Source organism: Ranitomeya variabilis, chromosome 2, assembly GCF_051348905.1.
Source record: "Ranitomeya variabilis isolate aRanVar5 chromosome 2, aRanVar5.hap1, whole genome shotgun sequence".
Classification (NCBI taxonomy): domain Eukaryota; kingdom Metazoa; phylum Chordata; class Amphibia; order Anura; family Dendrobatidae; genus Ranitomeya; species Ranitomeya variabilis.
The window spans coordinates 1,000,781,864-1,000,809,773 of record NC_135233.1 but is presented as its reverse complement, the minus strand read 5'-3'; the positions used below and the strand labels follow the sequence as shown (position 1 = coordinate 1,000,809,773).

The 27,910-nt window shown below is 43.3% G+C and overlaps 1 protein-coding gene across 2 annotated transcripts in view; it reads left to right on the top strand.

The window, feature by feature from the left end:
- PID1 (phosphotyrosine interaction domain containing 1) overlaps nt 1-27,629 on the top strand; it is a 65,944-nt gene extending 38,315 nt beyond the window's left edge. For both annotated transcript variants that reach the window (XM_077291172.1, XM_077291173.1), the window contains exon 3: nt 26,296-27,629. In XM_077291172.1, the coding sequence (XP_077147287.1) occupies nt 26,296-26,772 (477 nt within the window). In that variant the 3' untranslated portion in view covers nt 26,773-27,629. The remainder of the gene's footprint in view (nt 1-26,295) is intronic.
- The last annotated feature ends 281 nt before the right edge of the window (nt 27,630-27,910 follow it).

Below are 27,910 nucleotides of genomic sequence, written 5' to 3'. Positions count from 1 at the left end.
TAACCATTTAAATGCTGCTGCTAATCACCGACAGCATAATTTCAATTGTTTGGCTGTGTTTTATTTTTTTCACCTTACTTGGATTTTTTTCCCTTTTTTCAGTGCATTAGATGATAAAATGCATAGTACCATTCAAAAATGCATCTCTTTGTGGAATAACAAGCCCTCCTATGGCTATGTCAATGGCAGAGTAGAGTCTCGGCTCCTGGAAGTGCAAAAACAGGGCAAAAAAAAGAAAAATGCTATTGTAATATACTGTTGACTTTTCAGAAGGGGGATAACCCTTTTTTGGGAATTAGAATTACCTAGTAAATCAGAGGTGTCGAGAAAGCTGAGCACTCGCTGGTGGTGTACGGGGCTCTGCTGTGTATGACCAGGCTCAATCTTGGCGCAATGTTTTCCTGCAAATTTCTACCAAAAAACAGAAGTGAAAATGGGAGAAGTAGAAGTGAAATCTTTTGTAATGTATTATGTAAGTGGGGTAAATGTCTTCACTGGGCCATGTCCCCTGTTCTTCTGCCTTCTCCTTGGGTGGTCTCCGTGACCATCTGTGAATGACTGCAGATGACTTTTACATGACCACTACAACTTCCTTATTTCCTTCCTTCATTTCCCCCTGCTGAGTAATCGCACTTCTGCGGTTTGCTGACAATGAACATGTTGTGTTCAGCAGTTATCAAATAATATAAGACAATCATGAAAATAAAAGACTCAGAGGTGAAATATTGATGAAAAACTTCCATTATTTTTTTTTTTCCTGACAAGCTCTCATTCACATATTCGCGTTTAGACACGTACATGAAAAATGGTACCGGTGTCATCAGTGTTTGGTCCGTGTTTCCATTTTTACCATCAGTGTTTGGTCCGTGTGTCCATTTTTACCATCAGTGTTTGGTCCGTGTGTCCATTTTTACCATCAGTGTTTGGTCCGTGTGTCCATTTTTACCATCAGTGTTTGGTCTGTTTGTCCATTGTTTTGCCATCAGTGTGTTATCCGTGTGTCCATTTTTACCATCAGTGTTTGGTCCGTGTGTCCATTTTTGCCATCAATGTTTGGTCCGTGTGTCCATTTTTGCCATCAGTGTTTGGTCCGTGTGTCCATTTTTGCCATCAGTGTTTGGTCCGTGTGTCCATTTTTGCCATCAGTGTTTGGTCCGTGTGTCCATTTTTGCCATCAGTGTTTGGTCCGTGTGTCCATTTTTACCATTAATATTTGGTCTGCGTGTCCATTTTTTACCATCAGTGTTTGGTCCATGTGTCCATTTTTACCATCAGTGTTTGGTCCGTGTGTCCATTTTTGCCATCAGTGTTTGGTCCGTGTCCATTTTTGCCATCAGTGTTTTATCCGTGTGTCCATTTTTTACCATCAGTGTTTTATCCGTGTGTCCAATCTTACCATCAGTGTTTGGTCCGTGTGTCCATTTTTACCATCAGTGTTTGGTCCATGTGTCCATTTTTACCATCAGTGTTTGGTCTGTTTGTCCATTTTTGCCATCAGTGTTTGGTCCTTGTGTCCATTTTTACCATCAGTGTTTGGTCCGTATGTCCATTTTTGCCATCAGTGTTTGGTCCTTGTGTCCATTTTTACCATCGGTGTTTGGTCCATGTGTCCATTTTTACCATCGGTGTTTGGTCCGTGTGTCCATTTTTACCATCAGTGTTTGGTCCATGTGTCCATTTTTACCATCAGTGTTTGGTCTGTTTGTCCATTTTTGCCATCAGTGTTTGGTCCTTGTGTCCATTTTTACCATCAGTGTTTGGTCCGTATGTCCATTTTTGCCATCAGTGTTTGGTCCGTATGTCCATTTTTACCATCAGTGTTTGGTCCGTATGTCCATTTTTACCATCAGTGTTTGGTCCGTGTGTCCATTTTTGCCATCAGTGTTTGGTCCGTGTGTCCATTTTTACCATCAGTGTTTGGTCCGTGTGTCCATTTTTACCATCAGTGTTTGGTCCGTGTGTCCATTTTTACCATCAGTGTTTGGTCCATGTGTCCATTTTTGCCATCAATGTTTTTCACGGATGATATATAAATAAATTACAAAGCTTTTCCAATTCTTTGTTATATTAAATACGGAACACATACGGATTGTACACTGATCCGTGTGCTGTATGTGGTTTTCACGGACCCATAGACTTGTATTGGCACTTTACGTCCGTGATATCGAGAAAACATGGTCATGTGAGAATTATAATGAGTACATGTTCTATCTGTGATAAAACGTGTACATGCAACATGGATGTGTGAATGAGGCCTATTTCTGTGTATATGTGTATGCTGTGTCATGTGTTAATATACTCGCCTACCGCTTGATAAAGTTACCGTATATACGCTAATCAATCACATCCCAATTGGAGTAAGGGTTTAGGAACTATAGCTTTTTTTTTTTTAACCCAAAACATTTTTCAACACAGAAAAAAATCTTACAGACTGTTTGATACAGAAAATATAACACCTAATAAAACGTCACATTTCCAGGATTTAAAAAAATCTTAGGTTTAATTGTATCCATGAGATCTACCAAAATCTTTAATGGCAGAGAATTATACAGCGGGGAAAATAAGTATTTGGCACTGCCGATTTTCACAAGTTTTCCCACCTACAAAGAAAGGAGAGGTCTGTAATTTTTATCATAACTCTCCCTTCAAAGTTATGAGCATAGAGAAAAACAGCACATGCTAGCCCCCAAAAAAATCTCAAAGCGTCTTTTGCAGATTCAAAAAATAAAGTAAATCCAAGAGCAACCACTCTCAATTTTGCTGGAACAATCGTAGAGGACTGCACTTCAAGTGCCTCTTTACATTCAGAAACGATGATCTTTTGCGTTAGACCTCTACCGAAAAGTTCAGAAAGGATATTTTCAAGACACCCCACCCCCCCAAGCAAAATGTCTTGCCTTTCCCTGGCTTTCCTGAGGATGCTGTCCCGGGCTTTATAGTGTAGAATCTTCAGCAGAATGGACATTAACCCTTTCACCCCCGAGGGTGGTTTGCACGTTAATGACCAGGCCAATTTTTACAATTCTGACCACTGTCCCTTTATGAGGTTATAACTCTGGAACGCTTCAACGGATCTTGGCGATTCTGACACTGTTTTCTCGTGACATATTGTATTTCATGATAGTGGTAAAATTTCTTCGGTATAACTTGCGTTTATTTGTGAAAAAAACGGATATTTGGCGAAAATTTTGAAAATTTCGCAATTTTCCAACTTTGAATTTTTATGCCCTTAAATCACAGACATATGTCACACAAAATACTTAATAAGTCACATTTCCCACATGTCTACTTTACATCAGGACAATTTTGGAACCAAATTTTTTTTTTGTTATTGAGTTATAAGGGTTAAAAATTGACCAGCAATTTCTCATTTTTACAACACCATTTTTTTTTCAGGGACCACATCTCATTTGAAGTCATTTTGAGGGGTCTATATGACAGAAAATACCCAAGTGTGACACCATTCTAAAAACTGCACCCCTCAAGGTGCTCAAAACCACATTCAATAAATTTATTAACCCTTCAGGTGTTTCACAGGAATTTTTGGAATGTTTAAATAAAAATGAACATTTAACTTTTTTTCACACAAAATTTATTTCAGCTCCAATTTGTTTTATTTTACCAAGGGTAACAGGAGAAAATGGACCCCAAAAGTTGTTGTACAATTTGTCCTGAGTACAACAATACCCCATATGTGGGTGTAAACCATTGTTGGGCGCAGGGCAGAGCTCGGAAGGGAAGGAGCGCCATTTGACTTTTCAATGCAAAATTGACTGGAATTGAGATGGGACGCCATGTTGCGTTTGGAGAGCCCCTGATGTGCCTAAACATTGAAACCCCCCACAAGTGACACCATTTTGGAAAGTAGACCCCTTAAGGAACTTACGTAGATGTGTGTTGAGCACTTTGACCCAACAAGTGCTTCACAGAAGTTTATAATGCAGAGCCGTAAAAATAAAAAATCATATTTTTTCAGAAAAATGATCTTTTCGCCCCCATTTTTTTATTTTCCCAAGGGTAAGAAAAGAAATTAGACCACAAAAGTTGTTGTGCAATTTGTCCTGAGTACGACGATACCCCATATGTGGGGGTAAACCACTGTTTGGGCGCATAGCAGAGCTCGGAAGGGAAGGAGCGCTATTTAACTTTTCAATGCAAAATTGACTGGAATTAAGATGGGACGCCATGTTGCGTTTGGAGAGCCCCTGATGTGCCTAAACATTAAAACCCCCCAGAAGTGACACCATTTTGGAAAGTAGACCCCCTAAGGAACTTATCTAGATGTGTTTTGAGAGCTTTGAACCCCCAAGTGTTTCACTACAGTTTATAACGCAGAGCCGTGAAAATAAAAATTCCTCTTTTTTTTCACAGAAATGATTTTTTAGCCCCCAGCTTTGTATTTTTACGAGGGTAACATAATAAATTGGACCCCAAAAGTTGTTGTCCAATTTGTCCTGAGTACGCTGATACCCCATATGTGGGGGGAAGCACTGTTTGGGCGCATGACAGAGCTCGGAAGGGAAGGAGCGCCGTTTGGAATGCAGACTTAGATGGATTGGTCTGCAGGCGTCACGTTGCATTTGCAGAGCCCCTGATGTACCTAAACAGTAGAATCCCCCCCACAAGTGACCCCATATTGGCAATTAGACCCCCCAAGGAACTTATCTAGATGTGTTGTGAAAACTTTGAACCCCCAAGTGTTTCACTACAGTTTACAACGCAGAGCCGTGAAAATAAAAAATCTTTTTTTCCCACAAAACTTATTTTTTAGCCCCCAGTTTTGTATTTTCCCAAGGGTAACAGGAGAAATTGGACCCCAAAAGATGTTGTCCAATTTGTCCTGAGTACGCCGATACCCCATATGTTGGGGTAAACCCCTGTTTGGGTACACGGGAGAGCTCTGAAGGGAAGGAACTGTTTTACTTTTTCAACGCAGAATTGTCTGGAATTGAGATCGGACGCCATGTCCCGTTTGGAGAGCCCCTGATATGCCTAAACAGTGGAAACCCCCCAATTATAACTGAAACCCTAATCCAAACACACCCCTTGCCCTAATCCCAACGGTAACCCTAACCCTGACACACCCCTAACCCTAATCCCAACCCTATTCCCAACCGTAAATGTAATCCTAACCCTAACTTTAGCCCCAACCCTAACTGTAGCCTTAACCCTAGCCCTAACCCTAGCCCTAACCCTAACCCTAGCAATAACCCTAGCAATAACCCTAGCCCTAACCCTAACCCTAGCCCTAGCCCTAACCCTAGCCCTAACCCTAGCCCTAACCCTAGCCCTAATGGGAAAATGGAAATAAATACATTTTTTTTATTTTTTTATTTTTCCCTAACTAAGGGTTTGATGAAGGGGGGTTTGATTTACTTTTATAGCGGGTTATTTAGCGGATTTTTATGATTGGCAGCCGTCACACACTGAAAGACGCTTTTTATTGCAAAAAATATTTTTTTGCGTTACCACATTTTGAAAGCTATAATTTTTCCATATTTGAGTCCACAGAGTCATGTGAGGTCTTGTTTTTTGCGGGACGAGTTGACGTTTTTATTGGTAACATTTTCGGGCACATGACATTTTTTGATCGCTTTTTATTCCGATTTTTGTGAGGCAGAATGATCAAAAACCAGCTATTCATGAATTTCTTTTGGGGGAGGCGTTTATACCGTTCCGCGTTTGGTAAAATTGATAAAGCAGTTTTATTCTTCGGGTCAGTACGATTACAGCGATATCTCATTTATATCATTTTTTTATGTTTTGGCGCTTTTATACGATAAAAGCTATTTTATGGAAAAAATAATTATTTTGGTATCGCTTTATTCTCAGGACTATAACTTTTTTATTTTTTTGCTGATAATGCTGTATGGCGGCTCGTTTTTTGCGGGACAAGATGACGTTTTCAGCGGTACCATGGTTATTTATATCCGTCTTTTTTGATCGCGTGTTATTCCACTTTTTGTTCGGCGGTATGGTAATAAAGCGTTGTTTTTTGCCTCGGTTTTTTTTTTCTCACGGTGTTTACTGAAGGGGTTAACTAGTGGGACAGTTTTATAGGTTGGGTCGTTACGGACGCGGCGATACTAAATATGTGTACTTTTATTGTTTTTTTTTTCTATTTAGATAAAGAAATGTATTTATGGGAATAATATTTTTTTTTTAAATTTATTTAGGAATTTATTTTTTATTTATTTTTTTACACATGTGGAATTTTTTTTTTTTTACTTTCTTTCTTTGTCCCGGGGGGGACATTACAGATCGGTGATCTGACAGTGTGCACAGCACTCTGTCAGATCGGCGATCTGCTGTGCAGGGCTGCAGGCTTACCAGCGCCTGCTCTGAGCAGGCACTCGGTAAGCCACCTCCCTCCCTGCAGGACCCGGATGCCACGGCCATCTTGGATCCGGGACCTGCGGCGAGGAGGGAGGTAGGAGACCCTCGGAGCAACGCGATCACATCGCGTTGCTGCGGGGGTCTCAGGGAAGCCCGCAGGGAGCCCCCTCCCTGCGCGATGCTTTCCTATACCGCCGGCACACCGTGATCATATTTGATCGCGGTGTGCCGGGGGTTAATGTGCCGGGGGCGGTCCGTGACCGCTCCTGGCACATAGTGCCGGATGTCAGCTGCGATATGCAGCTGACACCCGGCCGCGATCGGGTGCGCTCCCCCCGTGAGCGCGCCCGATCGCGTATGACGTACTATCCCGTCGGTGGTCATACGGGCCCACCCCACCTCGACGGGATAATACGTCAGATGTCAGAAAAGGGGTTAAGAGGTCAACCCACTGGACCAGGTCTCATAGGGACCCTGTGGTCCCGTACAACAGCAAACAGGGAAAAAGAGTTTCTTCCTGAATATTTCCACCAGCTAATTTTGAAAAAATCCGTCCGGGTCTTTCCTCACCACCTTTTTTGGGAACCCCACCAGTCTAATGTTGTTGCGCCTCTAGCGGTTTTCGAAATCATCAACTTTGGCTAGTAAGGCAGCAATTGGCCGAGTGACTCTGACTCAGCATGTCTCTATGCATCGGAGGGAGGGTATTTTCAGTTTTGAATTGGACTGTCCACCATGGGATTGTTGGAGACACCTGCCGTGTATTGTGTGACGTTCTGCATGCCAACTTCCTCTCCCAACACACAGCTGAACTCCTCTGGATGAAATATGCAGCAAAATTCAATGAAGTGTGTAATTTTCCTACCTGTGTGGGGGCTGGGGACGGCAAACATTCAGATTCTGAAACCTGCAGGAAGTGGATCTGAGTACTTCAAGTATAAAAAATACTTTTCCATTGTTCTGATGGCAGTTGTGGATGCCGAATATCGATTTGTTGATGTTGGCTCATTTGGAAATGACTCAGACTTTCAAAAACTCTGACATGGGACAACGATTGTATGGGAATGATTTTAATTTTCCCCTGCCACAACCTCTTCCCAACACTGAAGGACCGCCAATGCCGTTTGTTATTGTTGGGGATGAGGCCTTTCAAATGTCTGGCAACCTCCTAAAACCGTACTCAAGTTGGGACTTGAGTCACACAAAAAGGATTTTCAACTATCGACTGACAAGGACACGAAGAACTGTGGAGTGTGTCTTTGGTTTGCTGGCATCTAAATGGCGCATTTTGGGCATAGCCATAAATCTAAAAAGAGACAATTGATGAGGTTATGAAAGCATGTGTTGCAGGATTACCAACATCACCCTCTGAGGACTACAGTCGAAGTTGCACACATGAGGGATAAATTTGCAGCCTATTTTGTTTCTGATAGTGGACGTGTGTCATGGCAAGATGAAATGGTTTAACCTGTAAATAAAATGTACCTGTAATGTTATGTACTTTTAATGTTATGTACCTGTAATGTTTTCTGACTCTAATATTAACACCTTGAATCTAACTTGTATAATAAACACCTTAACTGTTACACCCGTTCATACTTCACTCAACAATACACACATGGTTAAATAAAGAGATAAAGAAAACACAATGAGACTGGTATTGTGAATCAAAACAATTTTTACTAACAGAAATAAAAAATGTACATTTTTTTTTTTAAAAAAAAAAAGGAAAAATGATTAATTACTTTCAGGGTCTGTGGGAGGGAATAACATGGTGGACCAGGGGGGTGTCGGGCTGTGATGGTAGGTTAGGAGTGGTTGGGGAAGTTGTAAAAAGAATTGGAGGATTGGGTCAGACACGTTGGGAGAAGACACATTGGCGGAAGAGGACACATTAGGAGTGGAAAACAAGTTGGAAATTGATATCGGGACCGCTGCATGGCCTCAGTATAAGCATCCTGACAGGCCTTCATCACACACAGCTGGAGAGCAGGACTAAGGTTTTCCGTTATGCTCCATTCTATAGTGGAAAAATAATGTTGTGCCGGACTATTAAGGTCGCCTTCCAGGCGGTCAAGGCGTTTGTGGACTTCCTGGAACAGTGTGTTCACATGAGTGAACCCACTCTCCATCCTATCCACAACCGCCTTCATCCCAGCCTGGAAGACTGAGCTTAAGTGAATAAACTCGGGCATGACTGACCTCTCCCAAGCCCTCTGCCACCTCCGAGCAGACCCAAGTAAAATAATGGCAGAGAGGTGGGAGAGGGGAAAACCAGAAGGACCGGCTTTCTGTTCCCCAGCCTGTGAAGCCTGCCTGGCTGCTCCATCGCTGGTGGATGATTGGGATGGTGCCGGTTCATTGGCTGGTCGATAAGGAGCCGCTCCAACAGAGGAAGATTATTACAAAAAAAGAAAAAATTAAATAATAGTGGAAGACCACACAAAAGATACCCACATTCGCTGAGCAACCGCTGACTTCAGAAAAGAAAGCTGGTTATGATACTTGTATTTTCTAATTTTTCGAGCTGCACCACTTCGAACCTGAATCTCCTCTCTCATGTCCTTATTGAAGCGATCCTTCATCGAACTCCAACAAACTTTTACTCTCTTCACTGTGAAGGGGGAAGAAAAATAAAATTGTTAAAAGACAGCAAAATTTACAGAAAAACAGAGGTGGCCAAAATAGCAATACTTACCAAAATCCTTAATGACTTTTGGCTTTGCATTGTCCCAATCGTCCACCAGCGATTTGGCCACTTCTTCCCAGAGTCGTCGGATCAAGACTGAGTCGGAATGATTCCGATCACGGGGTCCCACAACGCTGCTCACTGTTGCACAGCTTGAATCAGTAGCTTATTATCTATGTCATGTTGTGGAACCTATAGATGAAATACAAAAATAATAATTTGTTAGTAAAAATGACAACAAATTCAATAAAAACTCTGATAAAGGATACTTACACCCCGTCTTTACTCCTCAGCAACTTGAGGCCGACGACCCTGGGAAGAATCATTTCCACTTGACTGCTCCTGCTCTTCTGCAGTGTCAGGTGTACACCTGTAAAGAAAATATATGATTTAACACATGTCTAGTATTGACAGTAAATACATACCAATCAGTAAATCAAATGTGATTACATAATCGTTGTCATGGCCACTTTCGGAACCTTCAGTGGAGGACATGTTGTAAGAGCAGGCAGCAGTCAAGTGATACACTAGAGAGAGAAAAAAATGTAACTTGGTAAAAGCAAAACACAATGTAGAAAAAAAACATAAAAATTTGAACAACAATAGTTACATTACAGGCAGTAGTCCAAGCACACAGCAGGCAGGCACCAGAGAACAGGAACCGCATAACAGCAGCAGGATGGACTGAAGAACAGCACCAGGACAGCAGCATCGGGACCAAGACAGCAGCACCAAGACAGCAGCACCTAATCTACAAGGAATCGGGAAAAAACAATTCTGTACAGAGTGCAAAGACAGAAAGACATTTTCACATTTTCTATATTTGCTTGTAGACGGCAGCACTGGGACCAAGATGGAGGCATTGGGATGGCAGCAACAAACAGTCTAGAAGCAACAGAAAAAAAAACCATAAGTACAGAATGCAGTGAGAGACAGACAGACCTTTTCAAATCTTCTATACTTACATCCAGAGTCGTCTGCCTTCATCCAATGTCCTGTGGCCGCATCAAGAGTCTTGAGAGAGTAATGGACTTCCTATCTCCAGGCCCCCTTTTATATAGCTGGCAATTTTCAGGTGGTTACATAATTTCCAAGGCAAAATTAGTCAGAAGTACGCATGCATATCAAACGCAAGCGTACGCATAACGTTGCGTAACAATGCGTTCCCATAGACAGTAATGACGCAATCATCCACAATCATATGCATGCGGACGATTGAACAATATTTGCCACCTCAAAAAATGCAACATGTTGCGTTCGCCGGACCTCACCGCACACCTCCAAATGACGCTTGCGTACACATCCGCAAGCGAATGCATGCAAAAACATGTCACTGCTTACACAGTGTTAAAGATAAGTACACGTGATGCATGCGGATCATACGCTGCGCACACAGATGCAAATGTGAATCCGGCCTTAGGGGTTAATACAGCAGTGCTGTGTTCCTTCTGGAGAGTTTGCCATCTGTGATAACTGCTTCCAAATTACAATTCTTTAATTTATAGCTGCCTCTTTTTAAAGGACCAAAGGTAACTGTACAATGATCTCAAAAGTTCTTTCATGGGCTGCATGGGTTATTCCCTTGTTATTCCATCATCAATTAAGCAGGTAAAAGGTCTGGATCTGATTCTGGGTTTGTCATTTGCATATGGAAGCTGTTGCTGTGAACCCACATGATGCGGTCGAAGGAGTTCTCAGTGGAAGAGAAACAGACCATCATTAGGTTGAAAAAAGCAGAAATCCATCAGAGAGAGAACAGTAATGCTAGGAGTGGCCAAATCAACAGTTTGGTACACCTACAGCTTAGGAAGTAAGGTTTGGGCGCAACAGTGGTGGATGACCGCAGAATCCTTTACATGGTGAAGAAAAATCTCTTCACAACATCCACCCAAGTGAAGAACACTCTCTATGAAGTAGGCATTTCAGTATCGAAGTCTACCATAAAGAGAAGACTTTATGAGAGTTACTAGAGAGTTTTCACCACAAGGTGCAAACCATTAATCAGCCTTAAAAAAAAAAATAAAAAATGTCAGATTAGACTTTGCCAAAAACATGTAAGGAAACCAGTCCAGGTCTGGAAAAGCATTCTTTGGACAGACGAAGCGATGAGCTATACCAGAAGGATGGGAAGAAGACCGTATGGAGAAGGCTTAGAACGGCTCATGATGACACTTGGTCGCTCTATATTCTCTCCTTCGAACAAATCAGAAATCTGGCACAAGAGAGAGAATAGCCGCAGGTCTCACTATCTCCAGGTGTAAATTACGTCAAAAGGTGGGCCGAGTGAAAGCAGCGCTGATGGGCCCCAAAAGGATTCTTGTGCTTGTTTACAGTCCTGTTAATTAGGGGATCCGATTAGATTAGCTATGGTCAATAGTGTCTCATAACTGTGCAAAATAGATCACCTGCTGTGCAACATTTTCTAAATTTGACGCAGATCGCATCAGTGGAAAAAGAAATGTGCTCCAAAAAGTGATTTAAAGGAAACCCAAATGATACATTCTCCCTCACGGTAATCTGGGGGCATGTAAACTGGCCGATAAGGGGACAAGTCTGGGTCCAGCTCATGATACGGCGCTCAGCTATATACTAATGACCCGTTTGTTACAAATGAGAGATGTTTATGGAGGAAAAAAATGATTTATACAGTAGATAAACCTCCGTTTTCCTAGTTTTTGAGCAGACGCCAGTGGTAAGAAAGGGGGAGGCTTTGGGTACTTGAGTTGTTTTCGCTGCCTTTTTGTGAGTGGCGGAGAGTAGACACTCCCGCGTACTGTGTCCGCCTTCCAACAAGGAATTCATCTGCGTTCCTGGCATTGTTCCTGTCCAGATCATTCCACAGAAATCAGTGAGGGGATGCTGATAATGGAAACCGCATGGACTCTTTCTGCAGATGGAGGCAATCTTGCTGGTCGTTTACAGTGTGACATATTGACGCCTCCAACCACAAACCTCCCCATTAGACGGCATGTGCCGATCACATTACGGGGTCCAGGCCATAACCTGATGATCTGTTTTATACATTTTATATCCTTTTGACAAGGCTGAAGGTACGGTGATGTTTTCCTTCTTTGGAAAACCATCTGTGGCAGAATCCACAAATCTGACTGCTTTTAGTTAGATGGATATATATAAGGAAAAAAAAAGTATTGCGCTACGCATGAAAATTGGAGCAAGATTCTGATGTATGAATTTGGCTGATGGGGACCAGTTGCGAAGTTTAATGTTCTATACTGGGAAATCTGCAGCAACAAATAAATTCTTCACATTTCATGGCCCAGTTCAATCCGCAGAATAAATTGACTTCAAATCCTCAGAACCGGCCAATTTCCGTGACAGCTTTTCTACAAATTGTGTAGATGATATTTTGCAAAATCTGAAGTGGAAAGTGACTGAGTTATGTGAATTTAGGCTCTGTTTTTTCTACGGCTATAGTAATCTGCGTATTATTTTCCATCTGGAACTTCTTGCTTATTACCCAACTCCTGTGTCATAACCTCAGGGTACGTGCCCAAAATGAGTTTTCGATTTATTTTTTGACACTGTGTATTTTTGCTGCGTCGAAAAGCAGCGTCTTACACTTCCAGCAAAGTGAATGGGATTTATAGAACTCCTTCCCCCTGTGTTTTTTTATTTTTTATATACTGTACGTTGTGTAAACTGACCCGTGGTGCGTGTTTCAAATCCACAATATGCCAATTTCTCTTGTGGATACACGGAGTTATGTGCAGATTTTCCCCATAGACTTCCATTGGGTGCAGAAAACCTTCAAGTACAAAAGGCACTTATGTTTTAAGTGTTTCCACGGCAGAAACAAAGCATGATTCATGAAATCAGCACATAGTTTTATCAAAGCCAAATACTAGGAAATATCAAAAATAAAGCAGCTGAGAAAGAAACCGCAGCAACATAAATGTGATAAAAACGCACTCAGAAATGCAATGAAAAAAGTGGAAGCACAATCTAATTTACTTACCGTATTTTTCGGAGACTCCCTTTTTTACCCCAAATTTGTAGCTGCAGTGGAGCTTACCGGCTGCGGTGGAGCGGGGTCCCAGGGTCGCTGCTGCCAGAAGCTTCTGGTGGCAGAGGAAGCAGGGGCCCCAGGCTGGTAAGACGAGGTGTTAAGCGGTGCAGGAATCTCCACCAGCATTTTGTGAAAGACCGGAGCCCCGCACTTTCCATACTCTTCTATGCTGTGGACTCCGGGAAAATGGCTGCCAGAGGTGGCGCAAGTGCAAATTGAGATCTAGGCACAGAGATCTCCGCTCCCTAGACCTCAATTGCACATGAGCCAACTCTGGTGGCCATCTTCCCAGAGTCCACCGCTTTAGAAAGTACGGAAAGTGTAGGGCTCCATGCTTTCACAAAGTCCTACCAGCCTGGAGCCCGTAGCGTCTCATGCCTCCGCCAGCAACGATCCTGCCACCTGGGACCCCACTCCATCACCGCTGCCCTCCATACAAGCTACCTCCAAAAAAGGATTATAACATGCACCATTTTATTTATTTTTGTTTAAAAAAAACCAAAAAAAAAACCACTTTTTTTTTTCTTTTTCCTCCCCAAAATTTGGGATGCGTCTTATAAACCGGTGTGTGTTACAATCTGCAAACTACGATAATAGGTGCAGAAAATTTGTAACATTAAAAACTCCCCAAAAGCTCTTTGTGGGCACAGCCTTTCTGCACTAGTTAGCTAAGGATATTTGCACTTTTTCACTGTATTTTTATTGTGCTTTTTCGGCTACAGTTTTGTGTCTTTTTGGTATTTCATGTTGTAAATATGCTGCTTTGTTTCATATACTTCCTGTTACTTCGGCCGTACTTTTTTCCAAGAAGAAGTTCATATCTTGCATATTTTTTGTCGTGCAGCATAATCTGCCACAAAATCCATGCGTCACATGCGGATTTTGCTGCAGATTTGGTTCAGATTGTTCCCATCAATTTCCAAAAGGGTAAAATACAGACTGAATCTGAGCAAGGAATTGACACGTTGCTGATTTTAATTCTCAGCACAGGTCAATTTCCGCTCGTATATCTTAAGAAACTTGTAGATGAGATTTGTTTCCGTCTAGTTTAGCTGGTCCTGTACTGCGCTGTGGATTTTCCACATGAAAATCCGGATACAGAATCCACACCAAATCGCAACAGTTGACCTGGCATAAGGGAACTAAGGTGACGGGGATGGCCGCAGATTTAGTTTCACAATCCACCATGGCGGTGAGCGGTTTTTCAGCCCGGTGGGGCCAGATACACTCGAGTTTAGCTGGGTCCTATTTATTTTCTTGGCTATTAGCAGCAGCTGGCTGCAGTTCAAAGCCGTATACTTCTTGCATATATTCTGATTTCATCTGCTGGATGGAGTAGGAATCCGTTTGATAACTTAATTTGCTTTACTTCTTTAGGGAATAACCAGTTGTTGGCCGCTAGAATAAATGTGCTGTGAGTATGGGGGTTAATACTGCGAGTGTGCAGCGCAGCTTAGGGTTAATATTAAGGGCCACTTGAGTACGTCTGATTTTGGAATGTGGCTCTGGATCCAATGTTTAGGCTCCACGGGAGCTCCTACCAGATGTTTGGGGTTTCTGACATGTAGAGCGCTGTGGTTGCAGCAGAGCAGGCTTTAACTGTTACTCGCCCAACCTCAGAATAATCTTTGGTGTATCTCCAGTTAGGTGGCCCATAGGGTTAATAAAGGCTGTTTGTCCCTAGACTTGTAATTATTAATGGCGGAAACTGACCTAATGTCTGAGTTTTACCGGTACAAAAATGCTTCACGTCAGCAGGCTGTTACAGAACGAAGCCCAGAACCGTCACCTCCTGGAGCGATGTGTGCATCCATGAGCGGCAGTAATATATATATATATATATATATATATATATATATATATATATATATATATATATATATATATATATATATATATAATATACTGGGCTGTGATTGGTTGCTATGGGCAGCAAAGACCGTTTTGGTTTTATTTTGGGGGGAATACATGCGGGTTTGAGACAGTTTTGAAAACATCTGCCCCATATTCTACCTCTAAGCAGGCAATGATTTAGATCAGTAAGATTCAACATATACAGAACGTTTTCCCCGTAAATGAACCAGACAAAATGGTCTCTCAACAGAGATGTTACCCATAGTAACCAATGAAAGCTCAGCTTTCATATTTAAATCTGCTTAGGAAAAATGAACGCTGTACTGTGATTGGTTGCTTTAGGCAACAAAGACTGTTTTTGTGTTAGCCAGTTGTGATAAATGAGACCCTTTGTATCGTATCAGCTGATCCCACTAAACATGTAAAGTGAAGCATACCGGACCTAATGCCTGACACATGCAGCTATATCAGACTTTAGGTAACATGGCACGTTGTGTTAGTGCGGCCTCGTCAGGGTGTATTTCCATATGGCAGACATAAGTGTAGTGCAATTCACATAACTGTGACGTTTGTAGACATTGTGCCGCATGTGAATTCTCACTAAGGCCAAGTTCACATGATCATATAAAAAATTGCCAGAGTTTCATCCCGAAAACTCGATGGTCATCTGTGTAACATCCTTTTTTTGTACATCAACATTATAAAATGTACATGACCAAATACATTCTCCTCAGTTAATAAAGCGATGTATCCATAAAAATCTGTTCCAATACCGTTAACCTACATGGGATTCAATTTTTTCCCACCCCCACAGACGTGAATAAGCGAGTCTCATCCGACATTCAGAAGAGAATAATGCATGCTGCCATCTTTTCCACGCGCGGATTTGGTCCGTGAAATAAATTCTCATCCCTATTGAATAACACTGGTCCTAGTGCTGTCCGCGTGATGTCCGTTTTTTCACACAAATACGATCGTGTAAACTAAGCCATAGGGTAGCGTCACACAACCGATTTCTCCACATCCGAGAAAAAACCAAACCAATTATTCTGTTCAGACTGGCATCAGTTTTTCTTGGATAGGGAGGAAAAAAAAAGTTTCTCAACCTTCTTCGTTCTGTCTGTCCGTGAAAATCGGACCACACTCTGATGTCTCGAGCAGACAATCGGATCAAAATCGGACGACCCCATAGAATATCATAGGTATGAGTACTATCCCTGAGAACCAAGGATAGCGCACTAGTCTGAGAAAATTGTGTGCACGAGCCCGGAGGGCAAAACCTCACGAAATTGTTGGATGTGTGCAGCTTAAAATCCACGCAGTGGCCATTGTCACTCCACAATTGGATGGAACTTGAGTCGCATGCGTGGCTGTGCCCATAGGGTCAACAAGGATTCTTTCCCATAATTACCGTGAGATCTTATTCACCTGTCAGTGTTTGTCGTACATGCCTTAGTAGAATAAGAGGCGGCCATGTTGGAGAATAACAGAATGCCTATTCTATGGCCATGTTCACATTCACACCAATAGCTCACATGCAAGGAGAAAACTGGAGACAAGTCCTAGTCTAACCCATTTTGAGGACCACACTCGTTTATTCGTATGAATAGGTGTGAAAATCCACTTGTACATTTTTAACAGACCCTTGTGGAAACCTCCTTCCAAAAATAATAGACGGTACACAGGTGGTAAAGGTAGACACGTGGATAAAAACTGTTCCGCCAAACCGGCACAAAGGTGTGAATGAGGCCGAAATGTGTGTGTCATGTAAAAAGAAGGTCCTAGTAGGAACAGATGATGGCTTAAAGAAGACTTGTATGATTTCTTAGAACAGAATATCATGATCGCCGATGTAAAAGATGTAAAAATGGCCACGCATTTCAGCTTGTTGGAGACCGATCCAGTGCAGCCTTCCATGTTGTCTGCTGGGGAGGGATTCTCCACATCGTCGCCATTCTGTGGACAGGAGGAAATCCGAGGAATGTAAATTGTCCTTACACTGCGGCTGCGGAGCCTGTGTGCCGGGTGCTGAATGGGGCCGGTGTGTGCTTTTCTCACAGCTGAACGTGTTGTCTGGACTGACAGGAGGAAACATATCCCTGTTTGGTCACTGACGCCGCCGATGCTGAGGAAAGATCCTCTTCAACAGACGGGGCTTTGTCACACAAGTCTCCATGTCCAGGACTTTCAGAGCCGTCCCTTGCAAGTTGTGTTCTTGGCTCCCATACAGACACCGTGCGAATGTAATAAGACATAAATAGTGTATTGGTTGGGAAATAGGCTGGAAATCCCTACCCTGCTCTTCCAAGAGCTTTGGGGGTCTATTCTAATTTATACTCCAATACTTACTCCCCACCTGTCATTTATAATACTACTTATTGTGCTGATCACATCGCTTTTTTTCTCTTCGCCACGACGGCACCCACTAAGAGAGAAGGGATCCGCCCCTAGGAACAGGAAACCCTACGGAGAGATAAAAGGGGCGGTCCCCCTCGCTCCCACAGTTTGGTTTCCTGTTCCTATGGGAATCCACGGAGAAGAGGATGCCTAGCCTGGATGACGCTTGCGCAGTTTACCTGTGAGGATGGCAAGGGCTCCAGAGCTGGATGCAGCGTCGGGGGTCCAGGTGTCAGCTTCCCCCCTCTGCTGGCTGACGCCGTGAGGCCAGGACTGAAGGGGTTGCTGGCTCACGAAGATCCATCCGGGACGTCTGCGGGGAGCTAGCGCTAAGGTATGGTGAGCGCTGCGCCATCCTCGGCGGGCGCTCATGCGGCGTGGAACCCCAGTATGCTTTCCCCGGAAGTGCAGCGAAAGCTTCAGGGGTAATGGAGGAGGAAGACGGCACCTGCGCTGATACCGGTGGCAGCGCAGGCGCATAGTGTATGGCCGCGACCTGGAGGTGACTAGCACTTCCGGGTTCAACCGGAAGAAAATGGCGGCCCCCATGTGAAAAGGACACCGGCGCTGACACTCCGGCGTCCAATATGGATTCTGCGCCGGACAATGCGATGTCTTCTGTTGAAGCCACCGCAACCACTCCACGCAGCCGTGCCAGCAGCAGTCGCTCTAAACAGAGCGGATCTTCTAGGAAGAAATCAGACCGAGCTACTCCTCAGCCTGTGACTCAGTCTCCTCCTCATCAGCCGGTACCTTGACAGACCGCTTCACTGGGGTGAGTGTGCATCTACCCTATTAAGCTGATTATTGTTCCCTCTCCTTCTATACACCCTAGGCAAAAAGAACTGAAAAAACGAAACACAGAGAGTGTGCGTTATGTCTCCAGCCCCTTCCGGATAGTTACAAAAAGAGGCTTTGTAAACCATGCATTAATTCTACCTTACGGGAGGAAGCCTCAGTTAAATCAGAAGACATTAGAGTCATGATTAGGGAGGAATTACGAGCCCTGCATAGTGCTGACAAGGTGCCACGTACTAAAGAAAAAAAGGGGTACGTTTCCCCTATGTCTGATCAGTCTTCGGATATAGAGAATGCAGACTCTGACATTTCCCACGAATATGTTTCCTCAGATGAGGATCAGGATACATGCTTTCCCACCGATAGTATCGATAACCTGGTGAAGTCCGTTTGTAACACCATGGGCATCGAGGATTCTAAGGTCCCTAGAACGCAGCAGGACATAATGTTCGCTGGTCTATCGGAAAAGAAAAGACCCTCCTTTCCGGTAATAGCAGCGGTAAAAAATTTAGTCAAAAAAGAGTGGGAAAGCCAGGGGCAAAGGGGATTACCACCATCCTCAAAAAGGCGTTATCCCTTCAATGACGAGGAGTTCTCAGCATGGTCAAAAGCCCCGAAGGTAGACGCAGCAGTGGCATCCACATCCAAAAGATCCTTGCTGCCTGTGGAGGATTCAGGCTCATTGCAAGACCCACTGGACCGTAAAGCCGACTCTCTTTTAAAAAGAGCCTGGGAGTCGTGTATGGGAGCTTTTAGACCGGCTATATCGGCTACATGCAACGCTAGGTCCATGCTAGTCTGGCTAAATGACTTGGAGGAAGGACTAAAAAGCGGTCTCTCTAGAGACAAGTTGATGTCCTCTATACCTTTAATTAGGGGTGCTACAGCCTTCCTGGCGGACTCATCTGCTGACTCCATACGCCTGGCAGCCAAGTCAGCAGGTCTGACGAATGCAGCACGTAGGGCCCTGTGGCTTAAGGGCTGGAAAGGCGATCCCCAGACAAAATCCAAATTGTGTGGCCTCCCATGTCAGGGTGAGTACCTGTTTGGTACTAAACTGGACGAGATCCTAACCAAAGCAGGAGAGAGAAAGAAGGGCTTCCCTAATAACAATTACCTTCCGTCCTATAGGAGAGCGTTCCGGAAGCCCGTGTTTAATAAAAGGAAGGAGTTTAAGAACCAAGACCGCTGGGCCACTAGAGACACCAAACAAAGAGGTGCATTCTTTGGGAAGCGCCCTTTCAAAACTGATACAAACCCCGTTAGAGCAGATCTACCGGTGGGAGGTAGATTGTCCTCCTTTTCAAATCAATGGCGAGAAATAACATCAAACGTTTGGGCAAATAATCTCATCATCTCTGGCTTAAAGTTAAAATTTTCTCGAGTCCCTCCGGACTCATTTCTATTGACTTCTTTAAAGTCTCAGTCGCAACAGAAGGCATTGGAGCAGGAAGTAATGAATCTTCTATCCAAGGGAGTTTTGGTGGAAGTTCCATTTCTTCAGGAGGGTAAGGGGTTTTATTCCCCTTTATTTTTAATTCCAAAACCGGATGGATCATTCAGAACCATTATAAACCTTAAAAAGTTGAACACCTTCTTAGAAAATCAAACCTTTAAAATGGAGTCTATCCGATCCACCATAAAACTCCTGTTTCCCCATTGCTTTGACTGTTCTTGACCTAAAAGATGTGTATTACCATCTACCAATCTTTATAGAACATCAACAATATCTCCGCGTGGCGATTATATTGAATGGAGGTATAAGGCACTTTCAGTATACAGCAATGCCCTTTTGGACTATCAATAGCTCCAAGAGTGTTTACTAAACTAATGTCGGAGGTAATGTCATATTTAAGGTCAAAAGACACCCTCATAATCCCATACCTAGACGACCTCTTGGTAGTGGGAAATTCCCCTTCACAATGTCAGCAGCGATTGTGTGATATGATTTCATCTCTACAGAGGTTAGGGTGGTTAATAAATTGGGAAAAATCTAGGCTATTCCCAACAACGCGGCAAACATTTCTGGGGATTATATTAGACTCTATAACCCAAAGATGTTTTCTCCCAGAAATTAAACAAATGACAGTTAGAAATAAGGTTCAGTCTGTAATAGATAAACCTCTAATTTCTTTGTGAGTAGGCATGTCCCTTCTTGGTTCCTTCACATCATGTATTCCAGCTGTTCCATGGGCTCAATTCCATTCGAGGCGTTTACAGTATGCAATTTTACATGAAGAGGTAAAATTACAAGGTCGTTTAAACGGTAAAATTTCCCTTTCTAGTGAGGTAATCCAATCTCTAACCTGGTGGCTAGAACCAAGTCATCTGGTTAGCGGGGTCCCCTGGGTAGTTAAACCCTCAAACACAATATTTACAGATGCCAGTCCTAGTGGTTGGGGAGCACACTTAGGGGACCAGTTAGTCCAAGGACTATGGTCGGTTACGGAGTCAGGCGACTCATCTAATAAAAGAGAGCTAAAAGCTATCTATCATGCCCTATGTGAATTCCTTCCGCAGCTACACGGAACACATACCAGAATTCTGTCAGACAACATGACATCAGTGGCTTATATCAATCATCAAGGAGGAACAAGATCAGGAACTCTCATGTCTATAGCCGAGGACATCCTAACTATAGCCGAATAACATCTTCTGTCCCTATCAGCGCTACATGTCAGAGGAGTGGACAACTCAAAAGCAGACTTTCTCAGTCGTCATACCCTCCACCAGGGCGAGTGGGGTCTAAATCACCGAATTTTCAAAATGATAACCGTGAAATGGGGTATACCCGAAATAGATCTCTTCGCTACAAGAGACAACAGGCAGTTAAAAAGATTCGCTTCAATGTTCCGAACCGACAACCCCGATATTCTCGATGCCCTCCAGATTCCATGGACATTTCAGAAAGCGTATGCTTTTCCTCCATTGATTCTTCTTCCAACAGTAATCAGGAAGATAAGGGAGGACAGAGCGAATATAATCCTGATTGCCCCGTTTTGGCCAAAGAGACCATGGTTTTCCCTGCTCAGAGCCATGTCCATCTCGGATCCATGGATTCTCCCAGAGGATCAGGATCTTCTCTTCCAGGGGCCCTTCAACCACCCTCATGTGAAGGGTCTACGGTTGACAGCCTGGAATTTGAGAGGCAGCTGTTAAAACTAGGAGGCTTCTCTGATAAAGTGATTGATACCTTGTTGTTAAGTAGGAAAAAATCCACTACATCTATCTATGTAAGAGTGTGGAAAAAATTCCTCAGTCTCTATCCATCGGCCCTGTCGGAAGAAATTCCTGTCTCTTCTATTTTAGAATTTCTCCAGAGAGGACGTGATTTAGGCCTTTCAGTTAGTACTTTAAAAGTACAAGTTTCTGCACTAGGGGCCTTGTATAGTCACAACGTTGCGGGTGATAGGTGGATAGCCAGATTTATTTCAGCCTGCCAGAGATCAGAACCAGTTCAAATTCCCCACTTACCTCCTTGGGATGTTAATCTAGTCCTTGAAGCCTTGACAGGTCACCCGTTTGAGCCTCTACACTCAGCTCACATTAAACACGTCTCCCTCAAGACTGCTCTTCTTGTCGCATTAGTGTCGGCGAGAAGGGTAAGTGACATACAGGCACTATCAGTAGATCCTCCCTTTATGTCAATATTTCCAGATAGAATTGTCCTGAAAACAGACCCTTCCTACTTACCTAAAATGTGTACTAAATTTCATAATTCTTCTTCCTTCCTTCTATAATAACCCTACAAATCAGGAAGAGGAAAAGTACCATACCTTAGATGTGAGAAGGGCTGTAATAACTTATCTAGACAGGACTAGCGCCTGGAGGAAGAGCAGGGCTCTCTTTGTTTCCTTCCAGGGTCAAAGGAAAGGAGCTGGTGTTACAAAAGGCACTTTATCCCGATGGATTCGGGAGGCGATATACCTGGCCTATTCGTCTAAAGGGGAAGATCCACCTGAGACTGTAAAGGCACATTCCACCCGGGCGATAGCATCATCTTGGGCTGAGCGAGCAGAGGTTCCAATCGATCTCATATGTAAGGCCGCAACCTGGTCTTCTCCTACTACCTTCTATAGTCACTATAGACTAGATCTATCTGCCTCCACTGACTTGTGTTTCGGTAGATCGGTTCTCAACACAATAATCCCCCCCCAAATAACTATCTCTGAAAGTCTCTCAGTGGGTGCTGTCGTGGCGAAGAGAAAACACCGGATTACGTACCGGTAATGCTCTTTTATAGAGCCACGACAGCACCCCTTCACTTCCCTCCCTTATATATATTAGTTTGCATATGAGCACTATTAAGGGTGATTGGTTCTTGTAAATATACGTAATTAAGTTAAGATGAATGATGATATAGAATTACCTACTAAAACTGGTGGGCGGTTCCTCTCAATCTCTGTAACCCAAACTGTGGGAGCGAGGGGGACCGCCCCTTTTATCTCTCCGTAGGGTTTCCTGTTCCTAGGGGCGGATCCCCTCTCTCAGTGGGTGCTGTCGTGGCTCTATAAAGAGCATTACCGGTACGTAATCCGGTGTTTTTATTCTACGACATACTCCTATAACCGTGTCATAGTGCTGCATTGACGAGTGTTGGCACTAAGCATTTATTTTATTTTTTTGTCCCATGTTAGGCTACTTTCACACGAATGAATTACGTCGTTCGAATCGAATGAATTTCACACATGAATTGCGTCGTTGCGACGTACCGACGCTAGCAGTGAATGCGCCGCACAACGGGGGCAGCGGATGCTGTTTTTCAACGCCTCCGCTGCCCCATTGTGAGGCGGGGGCGGAGTTCTGGCCGCGCATTTGCGGTCGGAAAAGACGGTCTCGATGCACCAAAAAATGTTACATGCAATGTTTTTTGGTGGCGACGGACCGACGCAACCGTCGCACGACGGTTGCGACGTGTGTGGCAATGCGTCGCTAATGCAAGTCTATGGAGTAAAAACGCATCCTGCAAGCACTTTTGCAGGATGCGTTTTTTCTACAAAACGACACATAGCGACGTGCAGTGCACGACGCTAGTGTGAAAGTAGCCTTAGGCTGGTACTAAATATGTAACACAAAATTGTATAAAAGTATGTAGCTAGACAGTACTAAGCTATCCCATCCACTATAAGTTATACAATCCTCTGTCATGAGATTTTTCTTACCCCATCAGAGAGGTGCATGAAATCAGCATGATGTAGGGGCAGAGACCCTGATTCTAGTGACGTTTCACTTACTGGGCTCCTTGCTGCAGTTTTGATTTTAGACTGTTTCATCCGCTGCAGATCTTGCAGTTCTTTAATGCTGAGCCCTGTTTAACCCCGCCCACACCACTGATTGGCAGTTTTCTGCTTATGCACAGTGTAAACATAAAGCTGCCAATCCGTGGTGGGGACTCGGGGTTGGCCTACAGGGTAGGAGGCCAAGGAGTCCTCTAGAATGATTTTATAAAAATTGCAGCTTAGTAGGTAACACATTGCTGGAATTCATTTCATAGAAATTAATAGTTGTGTTTTTCTATTTAAGCTTAATAAAGGCAATTTGTGGTGAAATCGTTGCTGTCCCTTTTTTTTTTTTTATTTATTTCTTTTTTTACTTGATATGTGACGAGCTGGGGGAGTGATGAAGCCATGAAAGGCAGAAATGGAAATAAACCATTAATGAAAACTAAATGAAAGTGTCATCATGACATAACGGTTAATGCCATTATCGCCTATGGGTGATGGATCTTGTAAATATATTGACTTACCTGTTAAACCGAAGCCATTTTAATCTATGGGTAACAGATGCCGTTCTTCAGTATTCATCACAGACTGTGTAACGTTCATGTCAAGAACTTTTTTCTAGCGTATGTGCTACACATGGCTGAAAAACATAATGTGAATGGGGACTTCGTTTCACCTGTGATAAGGCCACTCTAATATATTGGTAAAATGCTAAAGTAATAATTCCCAAATGTGTTTTTATTATTAGAATCCCTTCCTTTGCAATCGGGATATTGCAGAGGTGTATCTAGGTTTCCGAGCACCCGGGGCAAGAATTCAGTTTGTCCACCCCCCATCCTTAAGCACACATGTGATTTGCACACTTAGGGCACTCTCCCACTCGCAATTAAATCAGACGAATGCAATCCAATTAAAAATCAGATTGCATACATACCAATTTAATCCTATGATTGTGTTTTCAGTGATGTTTTTGTTTCCTGGTCCAATCGGATCGCACACACCCATTTAAGTCTATGGGTGCATGTGAAAAAATCGCACTGCGCTTGGATGTCACCTGAGTGCAGTGCAATACCCCCGGACACCAGCAATGGAGGAGATGGAGAAATTAGCAGAACAGGAGCCGAGTGTTATTACCATATTGCATCCGATGTGCTCCCATCAGATGTGATACGTTAGTGTGACCTTGGCCTTAGGGCTCGCTCACACATGCAATGAAATCGGACCAGTGCAATCTGATTTAAAAAAATCAGATTGAATTCGGACCAATGTTATTCAATGAGTCAGTGCTCATCTGCAATTTTTTTTTCTTATCAACTCTGATCGGATTGCGATCGGACTGATAAATCGCAGCATGCTGCGAGTGGATGCGAATTTCGGATCGCCAACTAAAGTCAATGGGTGCGAGGAAAAATTGCACGGCACTTAGACCATGTGTGTCCAATTTTTACTCACCGATCTCATAGAAAACCTGACACTGCATCAGCCGAGTACAGTAAATTTACAGCGTGACCCATCGGAGTAGATTAGAAAAGAAAAAATATAATAGAAAGATGTCAGTGACATACTGTATATAATTATTACAGTGTGTGTAGTTTAATGTTCATGTATTTAATGAATAAACCAATAAGTTACAGAAATAAATGGCGTGGGATCCCCTGAAATTTTGTTAACCAGCTGAGGGAAAGCGAACAGCTAATGTTTATAGCCTGGGAAGGGAGTAATAAACATGGAGCCTCCCATGTGATTAAGATCACCTCCCAGCTGTATGCTTAGCCTTTACTGTTAATAAAATGGGGGACACAAAAACAAAAATGATTTGTGGGCCCTCATGTAATTAACAACCAGCAAAGGGTAGGCAGACATCTGTGGGCTGATATTAATAAGCTAGGAAGGGGCCATGGATATTGGCCCCTCCAAGATTAAAACATCAGCTCTCAGCCCTCCCAGAAATGGCGCATCCATAAAATGCGTAAATTCTGGCTCTTAGTCTCCACTCTTCCCAGTACCCTTGTGCGTTGGCAAGTGAGGTAATAGGGTTGAGGTTGATGTCAGATTTGCATTGGCAGCTGACATCAAGCCCAGTTGTTAGTAATGGAGAAGCGTCTATAAGATGCCTCCATTACTAACCCTATAGTCATATTGGAAATAAAAAACACCCTGGATAAAGTCCTTTTATTTAAAATAAACTGACACTTTTTTTATTAAAAATAAAAAAGCTAATTTATGCTCACCTTGACGCCTAATCTTACTGAAGCCCATGTCCCCTGTAAAAAGAGTTAAAATAATAAACAACCATATTCCTCACCTCCGATGAGAAGATAATCCATTTGTCTCTGGACGAGTCTCCGTCCTCCTCTATTTGCCCGGCTGAACGCTGGCATGATGTGATCGTCCAGACTGGCAGCCAACAGAGACTGAGCAGCGCATCACTAGCGCAGCATCAGTGCCTCGTGGAGTCATTAGAAAAGTGAGCGGAGTTCATAGACAATGAGCTCTGGTCACCTCAATGACGTCACCGCTGCGGCATCAGCTGCTGATGTCGGCCTAGTCTGTCTGTCAGGGCTTCAATTGTACTCGTGTCTAAAAGATGGGAGTACAATCGATAGCTGGGAGCCACCACGCTGCACCTTTTCTGAGCTGGCTGTCAGCTTGAACCACATCAAGCAGCCCAACAGTGCCCCTCTTCCTGCTGCGCCTGGGGCACATGCCCCTCTTCCTGCTGCGCCTGGGGCACATACCCCTCCTGCCTTCCCTCTAGATACATCTCTGGGATATTGCATCCCCTTCCAGAAACTAAATCCTAAATCCTCCATAGACCATAAAGATATCATGCATATTACATGTATCCGAATGGGGGTCTATTTGTAATGCCTGGTGACATTGATATAAGAATGGACTGTTCCTTTTGTGTAATTGCTGATCTGTTCAGCCATCATCTAGATATTAAAAATATCTGCTTATGTCTGTTTCAGGTGACGTATCTGGGAAAAATATCTGCAACGGGAGTTCAGTTTTCATCTGGATGTACAGAGCAACCCGTGATTGAATTGTGGAAAAAGCACACTTTGGCTCGCGCAGATATGTTTCCTTCCAATGCCATCCTTGAAATCCGTCCCTTCCAGGTACGGCTACACCACCAAGATCTCAAGGGCGAAGCTACTGTGCATATGGACACCTTCCAGGTGGCAAGGATTGCCTATTGCACCGCAGATCATAATGTAAGCCCCAACATCTTTGCCTGGGTCTACAGGGAAATCAATGACGACCTGACCTTCCAGATGGATTGCCATGCAGTAGAGTGTGAGAGCAAGATAGAAGCCAAAAAGCTGGCACATGCTATGATGGTGGCTTTCAAAAAAACCTTCCAAAGTATGAAAAGTGACGGGCGAATCCACAAAGACGGCTCCTCCGAAGAGACATCCCAAGGGTTTGAATCTGACGATGGCTGAACGCACTTGGTCCTGTTCCCGGATTAGGCATCTACAGTCTGGAGCAGCAGCAGCTGGTGAGAGGTCTGTATTGGGAATGGGACCATGGAACATTTGCTGGGCCGCTTCCTGCAGATTTGTGCAGCATCTTCGGAGCTGCATTCATGAAGTGTGTGTTACAATGCTGCTTTCCCAAAAAATGTGACAACACTCGTTCCTTAACCCTCTCCTGGTGGAGCCTAATGGATTTCAAGATTTGAACGATCCTACAACTGTACCAGTTGCCTTGGAAATTTAATGATCACTTTTCATTCTGGATCATACGGCTCACTATTTTGGGTGAGCTAAAATGTTGAATACGTCAATCAGCCAAGTTCCGTTTTTAGGTGTTGGAAAATAAAATGTTGCTTATAAGCATTTCAGAAATATATTTTTATTTACACAACATATAAATTGTATACAGTATTTTGTTTTGTATTTTACCATGTTATCGTATTTTTACAAACCATATGTGCAACCACTTATCTACCTTATCAAAATAGCGTTGACATTTTGGCCGCCTGTCAGAGTGCATCCTAGGATTTAGGGGCGAGGGGGTTCATACGGTGGCCAAATATATGTTTTAGTTTACATTCCGGACCATTAGCTTCTCATTGCCCAGACCTCTTCATGAGATGACCCAGGACTCCTTGTTGTGACCAAGCACTTTACAGATACCATGCTGCACCTCTATGGTACCCTATGGTTCTTACATAGATAAGTAGGCAGTGACAAGTGTACCCTTAACATTAACATGCTTTACATCTTGCTGCAAAACCTTCAGGTCCTTAATTTTTCAACAACTTTTACTTCTGATTGACTGTACCTTTTTTTTATTTTATTTTAAATAATTTAATTATATTGTGCAAACTGCTTATTCCCACAAGACCACCTTTACGCACTACGTGACCAGGGGAGTCTCTTCATTTGGTCTGGAAGCCCTCAACATTGCCTTCTTCTATCTTTTGTCCTGTCCCATATTTCAGGAGGTTATAACAGGGGTAGAGCTATGTTCATATTCAGATAAATAAGCTTACATGACCGTGACAAAAACATAGTGACCATAGAGAGCAGTGCATGCGTGGCACATCATGGCAGAACTTCAGGCAGTAGACAGCAT